Raw genomic sequence first — 23,187 nt, 5'->3', positions numbered from 1 at the left:
AACGCTGAATGCAGAAACAGCTGGGATGCCGAGACCATGGGTGAAGCAGGGGCTGGAGACCATGCCAGGAGGGGGTGAGTATGGTCTCTGACACCCCCGCTCCCCCTCACCCGCCGACCCCCGTATATGACTCGCGTATAAGCTGAGGGGGACTTTCAGCCCAAAAAAATTGCTTATTTTTTGCGAGCTGAGCTGACGTTTTTAATGATTCTATTTTGGTGTAGACACAATCTTTTGATCACCTGTTATTGCATTTTATTGCAATGTTGTGGTGACCAAAAAAACGTAATTCTGGCGTTTTGAATTGTTTTCTCTTTACGCAGTTTACTGATCAGGTTAATTCTTTTTATATTGATAGATCAGGCGATTCTGAACGCAGCGATATCAAATATGTGTACGTTTCCTTTTTTGTTATTTTATTTTGAATGGGGCTGAAGGGGGGTGATTTAAACTTTTATTTTTTTTAAAAAAAATTTAACTATTTTTAAAAACTTTTTTTTACTTTTGGTATGTTTCAATCGTCTCCATGGGAGACTAGAATCTGCCATAACTCGATCAGCCCGCATGTAGCAGAATTGCAGGAGATCGGTGGTCGGTGCTCATAGCACTCCGGCATTGACAACCATAGAGGTCTCCAGGAGACCTCTGGTTGTCATGCTAACCAATCGGTGACCCACGATCACGTGACGGGGGTCACCAATGGGCAGCTTTCCAGCGCAATTGCTGGAATCGCATGTTAAATGCCGCTGTTGACAGCGGCATTTAATGGGTTAATAGCCGTGGGTGGATCGTGATTCCACCCACAGCTGTTCCGGGCACGTGTCAGCTGTTCAAAACAGCTGACATGTGCTGGGAGAGATGTGGGCTCACTGCCGGAGCCCACATCAAATGGGGCGCAAATGGGTTAAAATGTCTGCTAAATATAACAAAACATGCAGAAAGTTTAGGCACTATTGATTGTCTAAATTGCTATACGTTATCATCCATACAAAATATAGGTGACGAATCTTAAATTCAAATTATATACACTCAAATTCGTCAGGGGATATTTGATTAATATTGAATTAATTCAATGTGAATCGAATGAGCCCCAATTATCATAAAAAAGCCATTTATTATGCTCTGAAGTCTCCCAACCCATCAGCATCATGAATGGATGGGCCAGGAAGGGGGTGTAAGAAAGCAGGAGGTAAGATCCTGGATCACAGGTATGTGTTACTGAGATGGTTTTTATGTTGACTGGATTTTGGGTCCAGGATTTAGAAGCAAGGAAAAAAGCATGGGTAGGAAAGGTTGTTCCATACTCCTGTCCAGGTCTTACAGGCCTCATAACAGGCAGCTGGGAATAGCTCAGCAGAGTGCATTGTGTTGAATCTGGAGAAAAAACGTTCATGGTGGATAGTCTATGCTAGAAACTGAGAAGTGTCTGAAATACCAAGTTGGTGAGACTGTTTGATTTACTTTGCCTTATGTAGAGAAAGTACTGTTTTCTAAGGCTAGGTTCACATTAGCGCTTGAGTCCGCAGCATGGTGCTGCAGACCTCTTTCCGTAAGCTCCGCCTACTTCCGCATGCGTCCTGCGTTTCAATCTTTAACATTGGGTGCACAGGGACATGAGCACGAGATCTCCATTTGAGCCGCCCCTGGCAGCCATTTCCCGAAGTCCACAGCATAGGAAACCATGGAACTGCGGAGGCTCTGGCCTTTCAAAAAATGTTGGCAGAGACCCCGCAGCACTGGAGACACCCGCAGCGTCGCGCCGCACATCCGAACACCCACTCAGCCCAGCCTGTGGCAACGCTCCACTCTTGACTCCATCAGTTTCCTATTTTTCTCAAAATTTGGGGTGCGTCATAATCCGTTGGGGCTAAAATACCTTATTTTGCAGATTGTAAATTTATTAGCATTTTGCAGTGAGAAATAAGTATTCGATCCCTCTGGCAAACAAGACTTAATACTTGGTGGTAAAACCCTTGGTTGGCAAGCACAGCAGTCAGACTTTTTTTTATAGTTAATGATGAGGTTTGCGCACATGTCAGGAGGAATTTTGGTACACTCGAGTCTCTTTGCAGATCATCTCTAAATCATTAAGATTTTGAGGCAGTCGCTTGGCAACTCGGAGCTTCAACTCCTTCCATAAGTTTTCTATGGGATTAAAATCTGGAGACTGGCTAGGCCACTTCATGACCTTAATGTGCTTCTTTTTGAGCCACTCCTTTGTTGCCTTGGCTGTATGTTTTCGGTCACTGTCTTGCTGGAATAACCAGCCATGACCTATTTTTAATGTCCTGGCGGAGGGAAGGAGGTTGTCACTCAGGATTTTACGGTACATGGCTCCATCCATTCTCCCATTGATGCGGTGAAGTCGTGTGCTCTTAGCAGAGAAACAACCCCAAAACATAATGTTTCTACCTCCATGCTTGAAAGTAGGGACGGTGTTCTTTGGGTCATAGGCAGCATTTCTCTTCCTCCAAACACGGCGAGTTGAGTTAATTCCAAATACCTCAATTTTTGTCTGATGTGACCACAGCACCTACTCCCAATCACTCACAGAATCATCCAGGTGTTCATTGGCAAACATCAGGTGGGCCTGCACATGTGCCTTCTTGAGCAGGGGAACCCTGCGGGCACTGCAGGATTTTAAACCTTTACGGCGTAATGTGTTACCAATGTTTTTCTTAGTGACTGTGGTCCCAGCTGTCTTCAGTTCATTAGCAAGTTCCCCTTTGTGTAGTTTTAGGCTGATCTCTTAACGTCCTCATGATCAAGGATACCTCACAATGTGAGATTTTGCATGGTGCCCCAGATCGATGTCGATTGACAGTCATTTTGTACCATTCCAGCTTTGTGCAGGTCTATGATCTTGTCCCTGACATTCTTGTAAAGCTCTATGGTCTCGCCAATGTTGTAGAGGTTAAAGTCTGGCTGATTAATTGAGCCTGTGGACAGGAGTCTTTTATAAAGGGGACTATGTAAGACAGTTGTCTTTAATCCAGGTAAGGAGTTGATTAGGAGCATCTAACTGGTCTGTAGGAGCCAGAACTCAATGGTTGGTAGGGGATCAAGTACTTATTTCTCACTGCAAAATGCAAGCAAATTTCTATAAATTTATACAATGTGATTTTCTGGATTTTATTTTTAATATTCTATCTCTCAAATGTTAATATTAACCTACCCTTAAAATTATAGACTGTTCATGTGTTTGTCAGTGGGCAAACATACAAAATCAGCAAGGGATAAAATACTTATTTCCCCCACTATATTACCTCAAAGTGACAGGGGTCAGAATTGTAAAAACTGGCATGGTCATTAACATGCAAACCACCTTCAGGGGTAAAGGCGTTAAGTAGAATCTCTTCAATTTCTGGTATATTATTCTGATTAAATGTTTTCACTATGTATTGAGCCTCACTCGCTACCTACTGATTTCTAACATTCACTACATGAAATTCTGAAGAAATAAAGTACTATTCTGTTCCGGCGAACGCTTGTCACATGACCACCAACTTCACAGTGCAAAGAAAGGAAATAATTAAGTCAAATTGGGCGATCTGAGATTGCATGCAGGAAATGAACACCTGCGGTCGTAGATAGCCATTTTCCAGTTCTGTTTATTATACATTGTTGCTTTTGTACAGAGACGTATGCAGAGGCAAAACACCTTGAAATTGTATACAACAATTTCGATAGATAAATTAAAAAAAAAAAAATCATATTTTATTTTAATATTAAATTATAATCTATTTTCTCCATTAATACACAAGGTATTCTCAGCAGAAGGCAACAGGCATTAAATAAAATATTCAAAAAACGATATAATCATAGGATTCTTTCTATGTTTTAGAAGGATAAATCTGTTCAATCAAAGGGTTAAAGTGTAGTTGCTAAAGCATTAGGCAATGGAAAATAGCAGCAGGAACAGATCTCAGGCAGCAGGACTATAGGGTGCCATCAACCCCACTAGTTTGCGCCACTGTATCTGTTACAGTCAGCAGCACATACAGAGAAGTCCACTTAGGAGTTCAGATAACTTCTGTAACTTTGGTTTTTAAAAATTTGAAGCACTTGGGTTAGACTGTGGAGACAAAAGAAAGTGATGCCTCCTTAACACCGGTGATTTGTTATGGAGACATGTCAGGAAGCCTAGAGTTATTGTCTGCAAAGGCATTGATGTCTTACACAATGTAACATGTTTGGGTATGGCTCAGAAAACTGAAAAATAAATTATTTTAAGACAGAGTTCAGACAGCCGTACTAAAACTCGAGCCAGTCAGGCCTGCAAGTTGAAGACTTTGATGGCTTCCTGCCCTCGTCCGCATAGTAGAGAAGAGCAGGAGCTGCCTGCTATTTTACATGCACTAGTCGGGTCCATAAAACGGAACAGAATAGTGCATGTTGAGATTTTCCCCACGCAGACCATGGCCCATAAGGAAAACCGGCCCTGTTCACTGGCGCACTATGTATAATAGGATCAAAATACAAAAAGACAGTACATGTACGTATCTGAATGGGTCCTAAAGGAAAAGATAGAGTACTAAATTGTAATGAGTGGTCAGAGCAGCATGTGTGGCTGTATAATAGGTCTTTAGCCGCGAGGTAGCCTGTAAGTGCATAGATGTCAGCAGGATTGTCATATTCAGGCTTCAGGTGGCAGCTTGCAGCAATTCCTGCCAGTCAGTGTCGCTCTGACAAGTTGCTCGATTCTTAAAAAATGTCTTGATCAGTCGCTGAGCATCTTCTTTTACTAAGGAAAGACAAGAAACAAAATGAGCAATATACTGTATTAGAAAACAATTACAATAATAGCTTTTGACATCCTGAATGCAATCTTATTAGGTGTCATACTCTATAATATAGTTTTCAGGCTGGTGACTTCACAAATCAACTGGAACAGCAAGGGGAGGAACTGAACCCGTGATTGGCATCCGATACATCTAGTCACCCAGGAGATACCACAGTGAAGATGCTCGGAAGTAACATTTTTGTGGGTACTCACCGTAAAATCCTTTTCTCTGAGCCAATCATTGGGGGACACAGACAATGGGTGTTAAGCTACTTGCCACTAGGAGGACACTAAGTGAACACAGAAAAAAGTTAACTCCTCCTCTGCAGTATACACCCTCTCACTGGTTGAGATTTCCTCAGTTCAGTGAAAAAACAGTAGGAGCATTAAACAAATAACAATAACAATGTCAAAACCTAAGAATGCTACAATAAGCTAAACAGGGTGGGTGCTGTGTCCCCCCCCCATGATTGGCTCGGAGAAAAGGATTTTACGGTGAGTACACACAAAAATCCCTATTTCTCCTACGCCTCATTGGGGGACACAGACCGTGGGACGTCCTAAAGCAGTCTCTGGGCGGGGAGCATACAACTGCTAATACCCCATGTACCACTGACTTAACACTGTGGTACTGCCAATTGTAGGATGCGTCTGCCAAGAGCTGCATCCGCAGAGGCCTGAGAATAAATTTGGTAATGTTTTGTAAAGGTATGCAGACTGGACCAAGTCCCAGCCTTGTAGACATGTTCTGCCGTCGCCTGGTGCCGAATGGCCCAAGAAGTGCCCACTGAACGGGTAGAATGCGCCTTAATCCCTGCTGGGACAGGTGTGTTCCTGACACGGTAGGATTCCTGAATAGCCAAACGAATCCACCTGGCTAGCGTGGCTTTTGAAGCGGCTAGACCCTTCCTATGTCCCTCTGGAAGAACGAACAGGGCATCTGACTTGCGGAAGGGAGCCGTCCGCTAGATGTATCGTCTCAGAGCCCTAACCACATCCAGGGTGTGGAGGGCCTTCTCAATGCGATGGACTGGTGCTGGACAGAAGGAAGGCAAAACAATTTCCTCACTGAGATGAAAGGAAGATACGACTTTGGGCAGGAAAGACAGGGATGTCCTGAGAACTGCCTTGTCCTGATGAAAATTCAGGAAAGGAGGACGGCAGGACAGGGCCGCCAATTCTGATACTCGTCTGATTGAACTAATTGCCACTAAAAAGACCACCTTCCAAGAGAGAACAGTTAGTGGTACGTCCTACAGCTTCTTGTAAAGCCCCGAGAACCAAGTTAAGGAGGTCCCATGATTCCAATGTCCTTTTATAGGGAGGCGCCACATGGGAAACTCCCTGAATGAACGACTTCAACTGCAATTTGGTGGCAATTTTGCGTTGGAATAGAACTGACAAAGCTGAAAGCTGGCCCTTGAGCCAACTAAGCGCGAGGCCCGACTTTAATCCGGATTGTAGGAATTCCAATATGGAAGGAATGAAAAACACCAGGGGGGATCGACCATGGTCCTTGCACCACGAGAAGGTGGTTTTCCAGGTGCAGTGATAAATGCGCATGGACACGGGCTTCCTAGCACTAATCATTGTGGAGATCATGTCGTGAGAAAAAACAGCCTGTGCTAAAATCCAGGATTCAACGGCTACACCGTCAAAGACAGGGCACCGGAGATCTGGTGGTAAATCGGGCCCTGTGAGAGTAGATCCATGCGATCTGGAAATCGCCAAGGAACGTCGGCGACTAGTTGTACTAGTTCTGCGTACCATGCCCGGCGCGGCCAATCTGGTGCGACCAGGCTCACTGGTACTCCTTCTGCTGATTTTCTTGATGACCCTTGGGAGCAAGGGAAGAGGGGGGAAAATGTACGGGAGCCGGAAACCGGTGCCACGGCAGAACAAGGGCGTCCGCTCTGATGGCGCATGGATTGCGCGATCGAATCGAGGAACCTTGTTGTTTAAAGTACTGTCACAATTAGCGATGCACCAGCGATCCCGACCAGCGATATGACGCGGTAAGGATCGCTGGTGCATCGCTAAGTGGTCGCTAGTGAGCTGCCACACAGGCAGATCTCACCAGCGAAACAGCAGCGGTCGGGGATCGTTACCTATCAGACGAGGCGATCCTGACGTCCTCCCGCCTGCGTTCACGCGTCGCTCGTCGGCGCAACATGAAGCCCAGCACAAAGCTGACGACGAGAAACGGTCCAGGACGTTCTCGCGTTATCAGCGATAATCAGCAGGGGAGCCGGTCGGAGGTAAGTATCAGACATAGCGATATCGCGAGCAATATCGCTGCTACGTCACAAAAAACAGTGACGTTATAGCGATATTGCTAGCGATATCGCTTAGTGTGACAGGCCCTTTAGTCTTGAGGCCATGAGATCCACATCCGGAGTTCCCCAGTTATGGCAAATCTGCTGAAAGACTTCCGGAGGAAGAGACCACTCTCCTGAGGCAAGGCCTTGGCGACTGAGAAAATCCGCCGCCCAATTGTCTAGCTCTGGGATGTGGATTGCCGACATGGGCGAATGGTTGGTCTCGGCCCAATGGAGGATGTGACTCACTTCGTGCATGGCCATCCTGCTCCGAGTACCCCCCTGATGGCTGATATACACCACAGCCATGGCGTTGTCGGATTGGATACTGATGGGGTGACCTGTGAGGAGATGGTGGAAACTCAGTAGGGCTAATCTGATCGCTCATATCTCCAAGATGTTGATGGGGAGACGTGACTCTTGAATTGCCCAATGACCCTGTGCCGTGTGGTGATGAAAAACCGCACCACAGCCCAGAAGACATGTGTCGGTGGTGACTCTCATGCTGAAACGTATGGAGTGAGAAACTGGTCGAGAAAGAGTCCGCGCTCCCTGTTGTAAGGCTCGTGCCTTTTCTGGAGGGAGAATGACCAACCCGCGGGAAGTGTCCAAGATTATTTCCAAAAAGGAAATCTGCTGGGCCGGTGTTGGGGAAGACTTTTCGAAGTTTATCTTCCAACCCAGGCGAGAAAGCGTACTTACTGTGATATCCACGGATTCCTTGCAGGCTGGAAGGGACGGACCCCTGATTAGCAGGTCGTCCAGATACGAAAATACCACCAGTCCCCGAGCGTGAAGAATGGCCATGACAGCCGCAATGACCTTGGTAAAGACCCTGGGGGCGGTGGCGAGTCCAAAGGGCAAGGCAACGAAATGGGAGTGATCCTCGCGAATTGCAAAACGCAAGAACTGCTGGTGGGACGGGCAAATCGGGATGTGAAGGTAAGCATCTTTGATATCGATGGATGTTAGGAACTCTCCTTTTTCCATGGAGGCGACAACTGATCGGAGGAATTCCATTCGGAATTGCCGTACCTTGACAAACTGATTTAACAGCTTGACGTCCAGTATGGGCCGCATCATTCCGTCCTTCTTTGGAACCACAAAAGGGTTTGAGTAAAAACCCCTGAAACCTTTCATCTTGAAGGACCGGAATGATGACTCCGTCCCTTTGCAGTGCATGAACGGCCCGAAGGAAAGCTGTTGTCTTTGTCCTGGGAGGAGAGGACCAGAAAAAACGTGTCGGAGGAGGGGAAGAAAATTCTATTTTGAATCCGGTGGACACCAGCTCCCTGACCCATTCGTCGTGGACGACCTCGTGCCAGGTGTGACTGAGTGAAAGTAGACAACCGCCTACTTTGTCGGTGTCCGCCGGATACCGCAACAAGTCATTCTGTAGAGGATCTATGGGATCTGGCTCCCCTAGATCTAGATGCCCTTGGCCTGGGCTTCCAAGAGCGGTTAGGACTGTATAAGACCTGGGGACCTCTGTCTACACGCGGGGACCAACCTGATCCGGAAGAGAAGATTGTGGAGGAACAACTGGAATTGTTGCGAAAAGGCCGAAAACGAGTTGGCTGTTGATTCCGAAACAGCCTTTTGTTGGGGAAGGAATTTACTTTTCCCCCCGGTAGTGTCAGAAATGAGCTGGTCCAGTTTCTCTCCAAATAGGCAACCAGTTTGAAAGGGCAGAGAAATCAACGATCTTTTGGAGGTGGAATCCACCCATGAGTCGCGGAGCCATAGGGCTCTTCTAATGGAGACTCTACTAGCGGCAGCCTGAGCAGTGCAATTGGCGGCATCTAAAGAAGCATCCACTACAAAGTCCCTTGCGTGAATTATCTGCCTGGTGACACTGGTTGCCTCCGGAGGAAGATTGCCACCTTGTAAGGCAGTAATTAAGACTTCTGCCCAAGCAACCATTGCCTTAGCCACCAAAGTCACCGCGAAAGATGCTTCAAAAACGAGGTGAACGAGGTAGTAAATTTGACGATTGGAGGAGTTTCTGACTGAAGAGCCCTCAGAAACGGATAGGAGCATTTTAGAAGCAAGACATGTTACAGGAGGGTCCACCGAAGGGGACTGTAACCAATCCTTCATTAGATCTGGAGCAAAGGGGTATTTAGCCTCGGTAGGCTTTTGCCCTGTGAACCGTTTATGTGGCCGGTCCCTATGTTTTTGGACAATGTCCTTAAACTCCGGATGGCTGGCAAATAACCTGCACACACGTTTAGTCTTCTTAAATGAGATAGCGTGTTCCGGAGCGGGAATATTTTCCTCATCCAACTTTAGAATCCTGTTGACTGATTCTATAAGAGAATCAAGCGATTCTTGGTCATTTGGGGGATTCTGAGGGACTGACGTGTCAGACTTGAATTCAGAGTCATATTTACTGCGAATATTAGGAGAGGGAGAGTGAGAGACAGAAGTCGCCGACGCTGAAGTGCGAGCGTGACTAGGAGACACGTCATGGGTCCGCTTTCTAGAGACCTGACTATTCCTTGAACGAGTACGGCCCCTGCTGGTGGACGGACCCCTGGCCGTCGCCAGAGCCCTCCTCGGGCGGTAAAGACGCGTTCTGACTTAAAGAGGATTCCCGGAGGGAGTCTTTAACCTTGGTCAGTGACTCCACAGACCGTGACAGGGACGCAGCCCACTCAGGGGGACTTAACGCAGGGAGCACCGTCGCAGTGGCGGCGGATGGCATTTGAGCACAAGCCTGGTCGCAATCCGTGCATAACGGATTAGTCTGGGCACTGGGCAAGGCGGTCTTGCAGGTGGTACAAGCGGTAAAGAAGGCAGTGTGATTCTTAGTAGAAAACAAAATTCCCAATACATGTTAAACAGCTGGAGAGGTGACGTAAGGTCACATCGCGAACCCAGAAAAAAAGCACCAGCTCAAAAGCATAAATGAAAAGCAGGAGAAAGAAAGAGCCAAAAGGCGTCCTGATAGTTATGAATAAAAAACAATTTTTATTAATGTATAGCTAATAGCAGCAACATGCGTATAAATACAAATACACCAGTGATGAATGCAGAGAAAAAAAACAATGATATGAATCATGACACATGAATGTCAAGATCATGGCAAGCCGAAGAGTGAATGAATAAGCAATGAATATAGTAACAGCCATAGTGGCACAGATTCCACACAGAGCCTTAATGTTAAGCCATAAGAGTAGAAGAAAGGCTCAATGGGGTATATAAAAAGTATCCAGGCTTACCAGGAGGAGGAGGCAGGGACAAACTGAGGATGTGGAGCACCCCGACACGCGTTTCGCGGCAGCGCAGAGCCGCTTTCTCAAGGGGATGTGCTTCTTAGTAGCCCTTTTAGCTTCCTTAGATTGAGACATAGCACCCCTGAAAGGGTTACAGGCAGAGCCTGGGCTGTAGCTGCAGGGAATGTGCAGAAAAGGGGTTAAGCTTTGCTCTGAGCGCAGATGCAACTTACCCACGGTCCTGATGCTGTGTCCCCGGGAGGAATATTGGTGGCTGTGTAGCGTCACCAGGTGCTGTCAGTCAGTGTGTACACCCCCCGCCGCCGTCACAGAGCCTGAGGTGAAAAGGACATGGCCCCCGAGACTAGCAGGGCGCTTCTCCTACAGAGTGAGAATCGCCAAAGATGTGGGCAGCGGCGCTAGCGGTGGGTGGCGCTATGTAAATTGCGGCCTAGTATGCCGAAAAGCCAGGGACTAAATTTCTGGGCCTACCCGCGGTGAGCGCCGGGAGCGGTGTACCGCTGCTGACACTAAATCAGCGCTTCTCCCAGGGACCAGGACCCGACCCCATACCTCCAATCCGGTGCTTGCACAGGCCGCGCTGTCCGGGACATTGCAGCTGCAGATCTCATCCTCCCGGCGATGTAGCAGAGCCGGAGGAGTTCTTAAAGGGGTATACCTCAATCTATCCTCCCATGGGGCTGATTCAGGGCATCCGAAAGCGCTCTTAAAATCTTCACCGTGCACTTCATGCGCTTGCCCTCGTATCCGTGTGGGGAGATCGGGACCGTAAAGGAACCATCGCCCAGAAGAATAAGGTATGCCCCAGTCGTCGCAGGAAAGGGTACGGGGAGGTATACTCCGCATTCTCACCTGTTGTTGGTTCGGGGGAGAGCGGGCTGTTGAAAGGAACCGTCGCCCCCTTCACTCCGTTAATTAAAAAATAAAAATTTACAGAAAATTCAAAAATCGAAAATAAAAACGGTGGGATCTGAAGCAAGACCCAAGTGCCTCCTACAGACACTAAGCAAGAACTGGGGAATTCCCAGCCAGTGAGAGGGTGTATACTGCAGGGGAGGAGTTAACTTTTTTCTGTGTTTACTTAGTGTTCTCCTAGTGTTAAGCAGCATAACACCCACGGTCTGAGTCCCCCAATGAGGCGTAGGAGAAAGAAGGATTTTTGATTCTCACCGTAAAATCTCTTTCTTGGAGCCTTCATTGGGGGACACAGGTTACCATGGGTGTATGCTGCTGTCGCTAGGAGGCTGACACAAGGCAAAAAAAGAAATAGATCCTCCCCAGTAGTATACACCCACTGACAGCAACCAAGTACCTCAGTTAGTGTTAAAGCAGGAGAAGCAACCAAAAACTCGACATATGTACCAACTCAGCAACAAAAGGCACGTAGGCCCAAAAACGATACAAACAGTTAGGAAGGGTGCTGTGTCCCCAATGATGGCTCCAAGAAAGAGATTTTACGGTGAGTACCAAAAATCCTTCTTTCTTTATCGCTTCATTGGTGGACACAGGTTACCATGGGACGTCCCAAAGCAGTCCCCAAGGGTGGGAAACAGAAAACAATGCAAAGAAAAAAAACCTAGGATGGCCAGTGCATAACCGCCGCCTGTAACACCTTCCTTCCCAGGTCTGCATCAGTCGAGACATGGGTATGAAACTTATAAAACGCCGCAAAGTGTACAATGAAGACCAGGTCGCAGCTAACAATCTGTTAAGCCGAAGCCTGGTGACATACTGCCCAGGCAGTTCCCACTGCCCGGGTGGAGTGGGCCTTTAACCTCGGAGGAAGTTGTTAGTCCTGAACGAGGTATGCTTCCAATATTGCCAAAGGAAACAAAACTGGCAATAATGGACCTGGAGGCTGGGAATCCCTTACGACGACCTTCAGAGGGCATTTTGAGGCGAAAGGGAGCAGTCCTTGAGAGATATACTCGGAAAGCTCTGACCAGATCTAACTTGTGAAGAGACTTCTCCAGGGGATGAACCGGAGAGGGACATAGAGAAGGAAGGACATTTTCTTAATTAATGTGAATGGAAGAGATCACCCTATGTAAGAAGGAACGGGCCCGAGAGCTACCGTGTCCTGATGGAGAATCAGGAACGAGGAAAGGCAAGACAAAGCCGCTAAATTAGGCACTCTCCTGATGGACGTAATGGCAACTAAGGCCACTTTTATGACAGGAGAGAAGATGGAAAAAACTTGAATGGGCTGAAAGGGAGTGCACTGGAGAGCACGCAAGGACAAGATTAGGATCCTATGGATCCATCGGTGGACGACAAGGGAGGTGCTAGGTGGGCGACTCCTGGAAGAATGGTCGTTACCTGGGGACGAGAAGCTAAATCTCGTTGAGAAATGATTGAAGAGCAGAAACCTGACCCTTAAGGGTAGTGACCAAATTTTCTCCACACTCCATTGAAAGAAGACCTTCCAGTATCTGTGATAGATAAGTGAGGATGCTGGTTTCCTTGTTCTAATTATGGACTGAATAACCTGATGGAAAAGTTCGGTCACCTTTAAGACTGGGGCCTCAACGGTCATGCCGTTGAAATCAGAGACTGAAAACTCTGGAGGAAGAGGGGGCCCTGTGAAGGAAACATGGATTTTTGTGAGTACTCACCGTAAAATCCTTTTCTCCGAGACGCTCATTGGGGGACACAGAGACTGTGGGGTGTGTGCTACTGCCGTCTGGAGGCTGACACTAGGCATACAAAAAACAAGTTAGCTCCTCCTCCACCGCATACACCCTCGCCCCTATAGCGGGCGGAAACCAGTTTAGTGCAAAAGCAGTAGGAGGACATACAAAAATTAGCCTTAATGCAATAAATCATATGTCTGAAAAAAGGATCACCCTGTCTTAAACAAGAAAATATGTTAAATAATAAGTATGAGCCAACCGGCTATCAGGGTGGGTGCTGTGTCCCCCAATGAGCGTCTCGGAGAAAAGGATTTTACGGTGAGTACTCACAAAAATCCATGTTTCTCCTTCGTCTCATTGGGGGACACAGAGACTGTGGGACGTCCTAAAGCAGTCCCTGGGTGGGATAACACTCACCGATCCAAGCCGCATGCTTTCCTGTTTAAAGGTGTGCCACTGCTGCTTGGAGAATTTTTCTGCCCAGGCTCGCATCTGACGAAGCCTGAGTATGCACACTGTAATGTTTACAAAAAGTGTGCAGGCTGGCCCAGGTTGCTGCCTTGCATACCTGTTCTGCCAAAGCCTGGTGCCGAAGCGCCCACGAGGCGCCCACTGCCCGAGTAGAATGCGCCCTTACTCCAGCTGGAACTGGCGGGCCTCTAATACGGTAAGCCTCCTGAATGGTTAGGCGAATCCATCTGGCTATGGTTGACCGTGAGGCTGCGAGGCCCTTCCTGCGCCCTTCGGGGATCACAAACAACGAATCCGTCTGGCGGAAAGGTGCTGTCCTCGACACGTATCTCCTGAGAGCTCTTACCAGATCCAATGTGTGGAGCGCCTTTTCCACCCTGTGAACTGGCGCTGGACAGAAAGAAGGCAGCACAATGTCCTCATTAATATGGAACGAGGACACCACCTTTGGTAAAAAAGGTGGCGGAGGCCTAAGGACTACCTTGTCCTTAAAAAAGGTCAGGAAAGGGGCTCTACAAGATAACGCTCCCAACTCCGATACTCGCCTAATGGATGTTATGGCTACCAGGAACACAACCTTTCTGGATAGATATGCCAATGAAACATCCTGTAGTGGCTCAAACGGAGCCTCCTGTAGTACCGACAGGACCAGATTAAGATCCCAGGCCTCCAATGGTGCTCTGAAGGGAGGTACTAAATGAACGACCCCCTGCAGGAACGTTCTGACCTGCAAATTGGTAGCGATCTTTCGCTGAAACAGGACCGACAGGGCCGATATCTGTCTTCTAAGGGAACTTGGCGCCAAACCTGCGTCTAGGCCAGACTGAAGGAAAGCCAGTATGTTGGGCACAGAGAAGGACAATGGCGGAACCCCGTGTTCCCGACACCACTGGAAGAAAACCTTCCAAGTGTTATAATAGATCCTTGCCGAGGCTGGCTTTCGGGCCCTTACCATTGTCGCGACTACCTCGCGCCCAAACCCCGCCTGGGTCAGCACCCAAGATTCAATGGCCACGCCGTCAAACGCAGGGCCCCTAAGTTCGGGTGGCAGATCGGTCCCTGGGACAGTAAATCTGGTCGTTCCGGTAGCCGCCATGGTACGTCTGCGATGAGCTGTACCAGATCCGCGTACCATGCCCGTCGGGGCCAATCCAGGGCCAGCAGAATTGCCGGAACCCCCTCTGTCTTGATCTTCCTGATAACCCTGGGGAGAAGTGGCAGCGGCGGGAACAAGTATGTAAGCCGAAATTGGTTCCAGGGTATCACCAATGCGTCCGCTGCGATTGCTTGCGGATCCTGAGACCGGGCGACAAACACGCCCACTTTGGCGTTCTTCCTGGAGGCCATCAAGTCCACGTCTGGTGTTCCCCAGCGCTGGCAAATCTGCTGGAACACCTCGGGATGTAGTGACCACTCCCCGGCCGTGATGTCCTGGCGGCTTAGGAAATCCGCTGCCAATTCTCGACGCCTGGAATGTGAACCGCTGAGATCATCGAGTGGGTCCTCTCGACCCAGCGGAGCACATGTCCCACCTCGCGCATGGTTGCCCTGCTGCGTGTGCCCCCCTGGTGATTCACGTACGCCACTGCCGTGGCGTTGTCCGACTGAATCCGAATCGGGTATCCTGCTAGTACGTGTTGGAACTGCTGCAAAGCCAACCGTATTGCTCGAATCTCCAACAGATTGATAGGGAGACGAGCTTCCTGAGGCGACCACTGCCCCTGTGCCGTGTGGTGGCGGAAGATTGCTCCCCAACCGGAGAGACTCGCATCGGTCGTGATCACTAACCAATGATCCGGAGGAAAGGGCTTTCCCTGCAGAAGCGACCGATCGCGTGTCCACCATCGAAGGGTCCGTCGGACCTGAGAGGACAACCTGCACGGGTGATCGTGTGAGAACGGGCTCCTGTCCCAAACCGCTAACAGGGCATGCTGCAGGGGGCGGAGATGAAACTGAGCAAACGGGATTGCTTCCATCGCTGCCACCATCCTGCCCAGGACCCCCATCCCGAATCGGATAGTATGGAGGCCTGGCTGTTGAAGTCTTCAAGCTCCCTGTCGGAGTGCCCGAGCCTTGTCCTGAGGGAGAGTTACCAATCCCTGGGAGGTATCGAATATCATCCCTAGGAAAACAATCCTCTGGGCCAGCGTGAGGAATGATTTCTTCCTGTTGATCATCCATCCTAGACGAGACAAGGTATCCAGTGTGATGGTGACACTCTCCTCGCACGCTGGACGGGACGGGCCTTTTACCAGAAGGTCGTCCAGGTATGGCAACACCACAATGCCCCGGGAGTGAAGAGTGACCATGGCGACCGCCATCACCTTCGTGAATATTCTGGGGGCCGTGGCCAAACCGAAAGGCAGCGCCACAAACTGGAAGTGCCGTCCCTCGACCGCAAACCGTAGGAATCTCTGATGCGGGGGAAAAATAGGGATGTGTAAATATGCATCCTGAACATCGATTGAGGCCAGGTATTCTCCCTTCTCCATGGAGGATATAACCGACCGGAGGGACTCCATGCGAAAATGCCTGACCCTGATGAACCTGTTTAGTAGCTTTAGGTCCAGAACCGGCCTTACCGCTCCATCCTTTTTGGGCACTGCGAACAGGTTGGAATAAAACCCTTGGGTTCTTTCGCTCCTTGGCACCGGAACGATGACCCCTTTGTGCTGCAGCACTTCGATGGCCCCCCGTAATGCCTCTGCCCGAGACCTTGACTTGGGAAGCTGGGAGGGAAAAAATCGTGTTGGCGGACTTTTTATAAACTCTATCTTGTACCCGGAAGATATCAGCTCCGTCACCCATGCGTCGCGTGCCACCGCAGCCCATATGTGACAGAACCGTTGCAGACGACCGCCAATCCTGCTGTCCTCGGGTACCGCACTTCTCGAGTCATTTTGTAGAGGGCCTCTGGGACCTGGCCCCCCTTGATCTGGGCGGACGCCCTCGCATCCTACCCAGCGGGTTGGTCCTGTAGGTGACCTGACGCTCTTTGTCATGGTTATAGCGCGCAGGAGCGGGGGTACTGGCCGTTGCCGTCCATGCGGGTGCGCGAAATGCCCGAAAACGCGCCTGAGGCTGACGAAATGGCGTCCTTGTCTTCTGTTGTGGGAGAAAACTACTTTTACCCCCTGTTGCGTCCGAAATGAGTCTATCCAATTCTTCCCCAAATAGTCGGTTACCCTGAAAGGGCAGGGAAGTCAAGGATTTTTTAGACACCGAATCAGCCCGCCACAGCCTTAACCACAAGGCTCTCCTAATGGCGATTGCGTTTGCTGCTGCAAGTGCTGCGCTATTAGCTGCATCCAAGGATGCATTAATTAGATAGTCACCCGCCATTGCGATCTGACTTGTTATCTCAGCCACCTCTGCCGGGAACTCCCTATCCTGCAGGATCTCATTTAAAGAGTCCGACCAGGACATCATGGCTTTGGCTACCCATGTTGCTGCAAAGGAAGGGAAGAGTGCTGATCCTGATGCTTCGTATAGAGCGCGCTAATCCCTCTATGAGCCGATCCGTGGGGTCCTTGATGGCCGAACCACTAGGCACTGATAACAGGGATCTCGAGGCCAGGCGGGATACCGGGGGATCCACCGCCGGAGACTCTGCCCATTTTTTACAGAGCTCTGGCGCAAATGGATATCTTGATCCTAGCGTCTTCTGTCCTGAAAAACGCTTGTCTGGCCGTTCCCGGTGCCGCTGCACTATATCCTCGAACTCAGGATGAGTGCTGAACACTCTCCGCGGCTTCCGGGCCTTTTTAAAAGACACCTTATACCCTGCGGTTAGGGTGACCTCATCATCAATACCCAGAGTCTGGTTGACAGCCTCAATGAGACTGTCCACCGTCTCCCGGCACCCTGGGGTGTCCAGGTCCAAGGATTCTTCCACATCCTCTACTGAGCTCTGCTCGCTCCCTGAAAGGGGTGACGGCGAGCGTGATGCCACACTCACAGATGCTGAAGCACCGGAGGGGCCTGGCGACACAGTATGGGTTCCTATGTGCCTGCCTAGAGAGAGTGCGGCCCCTGCAGGCCGGCGGCTCATGTGAGGAGGCAGAACCCTCCCAACCAGGCGAGCCGTCATCTCTACCCCTATCCGGGGCCTGAAGGGTCTCAATTGCCTTTGTTAATGATACCATAGACCGAGAGAGGGATACCGCCCACTCTGGGGGTTCCGGACCCCTGGGCTCTGCTGCGGGGGAGGGCTCTTGGGCGCGTTCGGTGTCACAGGTTTCACATAATTTACTGGTCTGCGCTCGTGGGAATCTAACCCCACAGGAAACGCATGCGGCATAGAAGGATGCGTGCGCTTTACCTTTTCCAGACACACTGCTGGAAAAAGGCCAGAAAAATAAATAGATAAATAGATTCTCATATATATATATATATATATATATTTTTTTTTTTTTTTCCTTTTTCAAGGAGGGCGAATGCGGAGGAGAGGGGAGCCCTATATGCCCTAGCGTGGCCTTCAGGCCGGGGTCACACTTACCCCTCTGTAGTCCTTTTCCCGGCTCCTGCCGTGGGAGGCCCCTCCAGCTGCGTTGGTGGCGGTCTCCGGGGACTGCCGCGCTTTGCGGTAAACTGCGCTTCCTGCGGCCTACCCCGGACTGCCGTCGGGGACTCCATTTTATCCGGCGCCCGCCCTGGCAGGAAATTACGATACCCCCCGCCCCGGATCCTGTAACACCGATACCGGGGACGGGGGGGCGCCGAAGCGACGCCGCCTAAGACGCGGCCGGAGCGCTGCCGCCCACTTCCGCCCGCGGCCTAGGCCGAAGCCGCGGGCTAAATTAATGGCGCTACCCACCTGGGGTCCAAACGCCGGGCCCCAGCGACGTCCTCTCCTCCACCTCCTGTGCAGCCACTGCCCGCTCTGCCCCAGGTATTGGGTGGGGTTTGGGGGGGGTGGTCCACCTGACTCTGCGCCCAGGGCCCTCCGCACCTGCTAGTCTCCTTCTTGGACGGTGCAGGCACCCTAACTCCGTCTGCCCTGTAGGGGCGAGGAGAGGGACCGTCCGCCGCCGTGCAGCACCGCCGTCAAGCGTTGGTGGAGCAGTGGGGGCGCACAGACTAGTCTTGTGCCCGTGTGCAAGCCCATGGTTTCCATACCTAGGGGTGGACAGGGCTAAGTCTGGCATAGTGTCCCACGTCGCGGGAGAGGAGACGTGGAGGGACTCTCGCACGTAGTCGCCCGTTGCTGGTTTGGGGAAATCGGATCCTTTCTATAGGATGCGTTGCCCCTTCTCGTCTTCAAAAAATAACAAACACGAAAAATAGATGTCTGGGGAAAAGTCCCAGAGGTGTCCCTCGGTGCGGGAAAGGATACGCGGAGCGATGCTCAACGCGTGCTCACCCGTTGATGGTTTGGGGAGATCGGACCCTTTCTATAGGATCCGTCGCCCCTATCTCCTCTTCATAGTGAGAACCGAAAAAGAAACCTAGTCTGGAGAAACCAGACTGCGTGTGCCTCCAAAGACACTAAGCAAAAAACGGTGGAGGAGGAGCTAACTTGTTTTTTGTATGCCTAGTGTCAGCCTCCAGACGGCAGTAGCACACACCCCACAGTCTCTGTGTCCCCCAATGAGACGAAGGAGAAAATCTGGATGGTCTAGAAACCTCCAGAGGGCATTGATGAGCATATTCACCAGCTTTGTATACCAGGCCCTTCTTGGGCCATGTGGAACTTCCAGGATTACGGAAGTTCCTTCCGCCTATATCCTTTTTGCGACTCTCGGAATAATGGGGAAAGGCGGAAAAAGATAAGTCAACTGAAAATGTGATCACGGGGTCACTAGTGCATCAAATCCTATGAAAAGCAGATCCCAGGACCTGGCTATGAACGAAGGAAACTTGTGGTTCATCCGAGACGCCAGGATGATAACGTCCGATGAGTCCCATCTCTGGCACATTTGCTTGAAAATGGCGGAAATGAAAGACCACTCGCCCGGTGCGAAACCCTGAAGACTCAGAAAATAGACTGCCTGTGTTTCCACCTCAGTAGTGTGTACGGCTGACATGACGGGAATGAGACACTCCGCCCGTCGCAGAATCCTTGTTACCTCTGCCAACATCTGTTTGTTGCGAATCCCTCCTTGATGTTTTAAGCCACGGCAGTGACGTCGTCCGAGTATATACGGACCTGCTGGCCTGCTAGGAAGGACTGTCAGCGACGAAGAGCAAGAAGAAAAAATTGCTCTAATCTCCAGGAGAATGAAGGGGAGAGCGGATACATAGGAATTCCAGCGACCCTGCGCTGAATGATAAAAAAAAGCGCTCACCAACCGAGGAGACTGGCGTCAGTAGTGAATACCTGAAACAAGAGAGGGTGGAAGGACCTCCCTCGAAGGACTGACGCTAATACCTCCGCCGGATCAGGGACTGCTTCCCTTTAAGAGGCAGTAGAATGGGCCGGTCCAGGGAAGCGGTCCTCTTGTCCCAAGCCGACACGGGGCCAGCTGAAGAGAACGGGTCTGAAACTGGGCAAAGGGAGATGTTTCCATGGCAGTAATTATCTTCCCCAGAACTCTCATACTGTATTGTAGGGAGAGAGAAGCTGGTTGCTTAGAGTGCAGATCCCTTGGCAGAGGAATAAGAACTTCACCTTTGGAAAGAAGACAAGGCTTGTGCCATGTCAAACCTCATTCCCAGAAACACCAGATGCTGGGCTGGAGTGAGGGATAACTTCTCTCTGTTGATGATCTAGCCGAGACAGGCCAGAGTGTCTAAGGTGAACTGAAGACTCTGGTCGCAGCCTCGGCGGGACACCATCTTGAAATGATCCAAACATGAGGATTCGATAGCGTGAAATCTGTAATCAGATGGAAAGATCCGACTTTCTCGGGGAATACGAAAGTATTAGAGGAGAACCCTGAAAAGCAATTGTTCGGGGAAACATGTACGATTAGTCCTGAGTGTAGCAGGGAAGAGACGGCCTGAAGAACCTCTGGCACCTGCTACGGATGTCTTATCAAACGAGACTGAAAGAAACGTCCTTCTGTGAGGGAAGAAAAAAGTTGATTCTTGATTTTGTTTTTTTTGTTTTTTTGAGGATGGATCTGTAATCCACACCTTCAACCAGAGGACGCGGCATACAGAAATGATGTTGCTGTTCTCAACAGTGGAGCAACAGGCTGCATCCAAAGAGGCAGTCAAAGGATATTTGCCAGCAATCTTTTCTGCCAAATCCGCCATCTCATTCAGAGAAGCTGCCGCAAGGATGCCCTGGCGAAGCATTGTTGCCCAGGCGGACATGAACTTTACCACCAGGCGGAGGTAAAGATGAGACAAAGACTCAAATTCCCTCATAGTAGAAAACTTGGGAGGGACATTTTACCCAATTGAGGAAAACTGAGTGCTCCTGAGCAGGTGGCTCGTTCTACATGAGATTCGGGGTTCTGATTAACTGCCATGATACGGCTATTGACCATTCCCTGTGTCTTTGAGACCTGGTCCGAATTGGACTCAGACTGAGAATCCGCATCCGACCCAAAGGCCACCTCCAAGGAGAGGGCCTGGGGAGAGGAGGGCATCCTAAAGGGGAACTGGAAAGAGCCCGCTTCCTGTGCTGTGTACTCAATCTGTCCCTGTGAAGATCATGGTCAGGTGCATACGAATCACCGTGAGAGGCGTTCAGAGCACTGGTGGTGGTAGACAGATGTAAAGGACGATCCAGGACCAGGGACACACACTGTCAGGTCAGAGCCCGACTGTGACGTGGTCACAGCCCACTCCGGAGGGAAGGGTGTGCTCTCATCCCAGGTGTAAGGTCATAGGTGCATAAGAATCACCGTGCAAGGCATTCAGAACACTGGTGGTGGTAGACAGATGTAAAAGACGATCCAGGACAAGGGACTGTGATACACTCTGTCAGGTTATAGAGACCGACTGGGACATGGCAACAGCCCACTCCGGAGGGAGGGGTGTGCTCTCATTCCAGGTGTAATGTCATGGTCAGGTGCATAAGAATCACCGTGAGAGGCGTTCAGAGCACTGGTGGTGGTAGACAGATGTGAAGGATGATCCGGGACCAGGGACTGTGATACAATTTGTCAGGTCAGAGATCGACTGTGACATGGCAACAGCCCACTCCGGATGGAGGGGTGTGCTCTAGTGCCGGGCATTAGAGGGCTTCTGTCAGGCAATTACGGTGGTCGGGGCTGCAGGGCAGGCAGAAAAAAAAACTAAGACTGGCCTGAAGACCATTTCTTTTTTACAGATGGCACAGGCGACTAGGGCTACTGTTGGGGAGAGCCTAGATCATGAGAAGAGACAAAATAACCAGTCTGGGCTGGTCCTACCTGATGACAGAGACGGCGCTGTCACTGCTCAGGATGCAGTGTGCCCCCCAGATCCAGTGCAGAATAGTGATGGTTGTCCGATGTGCCCTTTGGAGCTGGAATTAGATGGTGACAGAAAGTGCACGATTCTTCACAGGCTTTGCAGAGACGCACCATGCGGGGGGCGTGTCCCAGGAGACCGTGAGAGAGGGAAAGAGAAACACACTCTCTCATAAGGCAAAACAAACGCTCTCATTGGAAGGGGGCGTGGCTACACGCAAGGCGCACACTGATTGGCCAAGAGCCTGACAAGTGGGCATGGCTAAGCACAAGGCGAGCACTGATTGGCCGAGGGATCGGTAAGGGGTGTGGCTAAGCACAGGGCGCACACTGATTGGCCAGGGGGCGGTAAGAGGGCGTGGCTACACGGAAGTCCAGAGAAGGCCCAAAGCCGGGGGGCTAAACTAACAGAAGAATCTGGAGATAGCCAACACGTCTCGGCGCAAGCAGTCACAGGACCGCTAACGAAGGCCCTAGTCTGGGTATAAAAAAAAAAAAATTTGGCTGCGCTGACGCGTGCCAGCCAGTATCAGGGAAAATGGGCCCCTGCTATTTGCTGTGGGGGAGTGTACCGGGCAGAGAGCATGAACAGCCGGGGAGGAGAAAAAAACGCGCCAAAGGAACGTGCGCTGCGGGGTGTGGTCAGAATCAAATGAAGAGGAGAAAGATGCCTCCCGTTGGACTAAAAGAGTGCACAAATTAAAACGGGGGCCGATGATTGGCTATGGGAGGACAGGGAAGGGGTGCGGCCAGCAAAAAGAGAGGGAGAGGGAGGGCATAGGAAAAATGGCCGTGGCTGCAGGGAGATCCCTACCACTAACACCGCCCTGCTCCTGAAGGGAAAGTGAACTCCAGGATGACACCTGCCGCTGCGGAGGGAGACATACCTGTGGTGAGTCCCGGTGGGAGACATACCTGTGGAGCGTCCCGGTCCCTCTTCAGCGATGAGGATCACATCAGGAGCCCTTGTGTGGAAGAGGGTTACTGGAATCCGGGATCCTCCTTCCCGCACCGTCCAGACGGTGCAGAAGACGGCATCAACCCTTTACAAGAAGGGGGGAGGCCACCGCTGGTGACCACCATCTTCCTCTAAGCCCTCTCCGAAGAGAGGGGTGCGGAGGGGAAATGGCAAGGACCAACTACCGGAAATACCCTGGTGAACACGTGAGGGTGACAGGGGACAAGATCCTGCCCGCGGGCCTGAGAGTTGCAATGTAGGTGACACCACACTGTTCGCTCAGCTGCATAAATATGGGAAAGCAGGGTGAGAAGTTACACCCTGTTACCCTGAATTTGTGCCTGAAAAACAAAGGGAAAAAATTAATAACACACAACATGACCTGAAAGGAAAAAGGATTAGCTGCGGATCTGGGATCAGATCCAGGTCCGCCTCCTACA

General features: G+C 50.4%; 1 protein-coding gene across 5 annotated transcripts in view; it reads right to left on the bottom strand.

Moving 5' to 3' along the window:
- Positions 1-3,587: 3,587 nt before the first annotated feature.
- The window catches only part of RECQL5 (RecQ like helicase 5), a 163,379-nt gene continuing 143,779 nt past the window's right edge, over positions 3,588-23,187 (bottom strand). For all 5 annotated transcript variants that reach the window (XM_073587944.1, XM_073587943.1, XM_073587945.1 and 2 more), the window contains exon 20: positions 3,588-4,744. In XM_073587944.1, coding sequence (XP_073444045.1) covers positions 4,644-4,744 — 101 coding nt within the window. In that variant the 3' untranslated portion in view covers positions 3,588-4,643. The remainder of the gene's footprint in view (positions 4,745-23,187) is intronic.

The sequence above is a fragment of the Dendrobates tinctorius genome, unplaced genomic scaffold (assembly GCF_039654945.1).
Source record: "Dendrobates tinctorius isolate UK_male_01 unplaced genomic scaffold, ASM3965494v1 ptg000103l, whole genome shotgun sequence".
NCBI lineage: Eukaryota > Metazoa > Chordata > Amphibia > Anura > Dendrobatidae > Dendrobates > Dendrobates tinctorius.
Note: the sequence above shows the minus strand (reverse complement) of the source record. Positions and strands in the feature narration are given on the sequence as shown.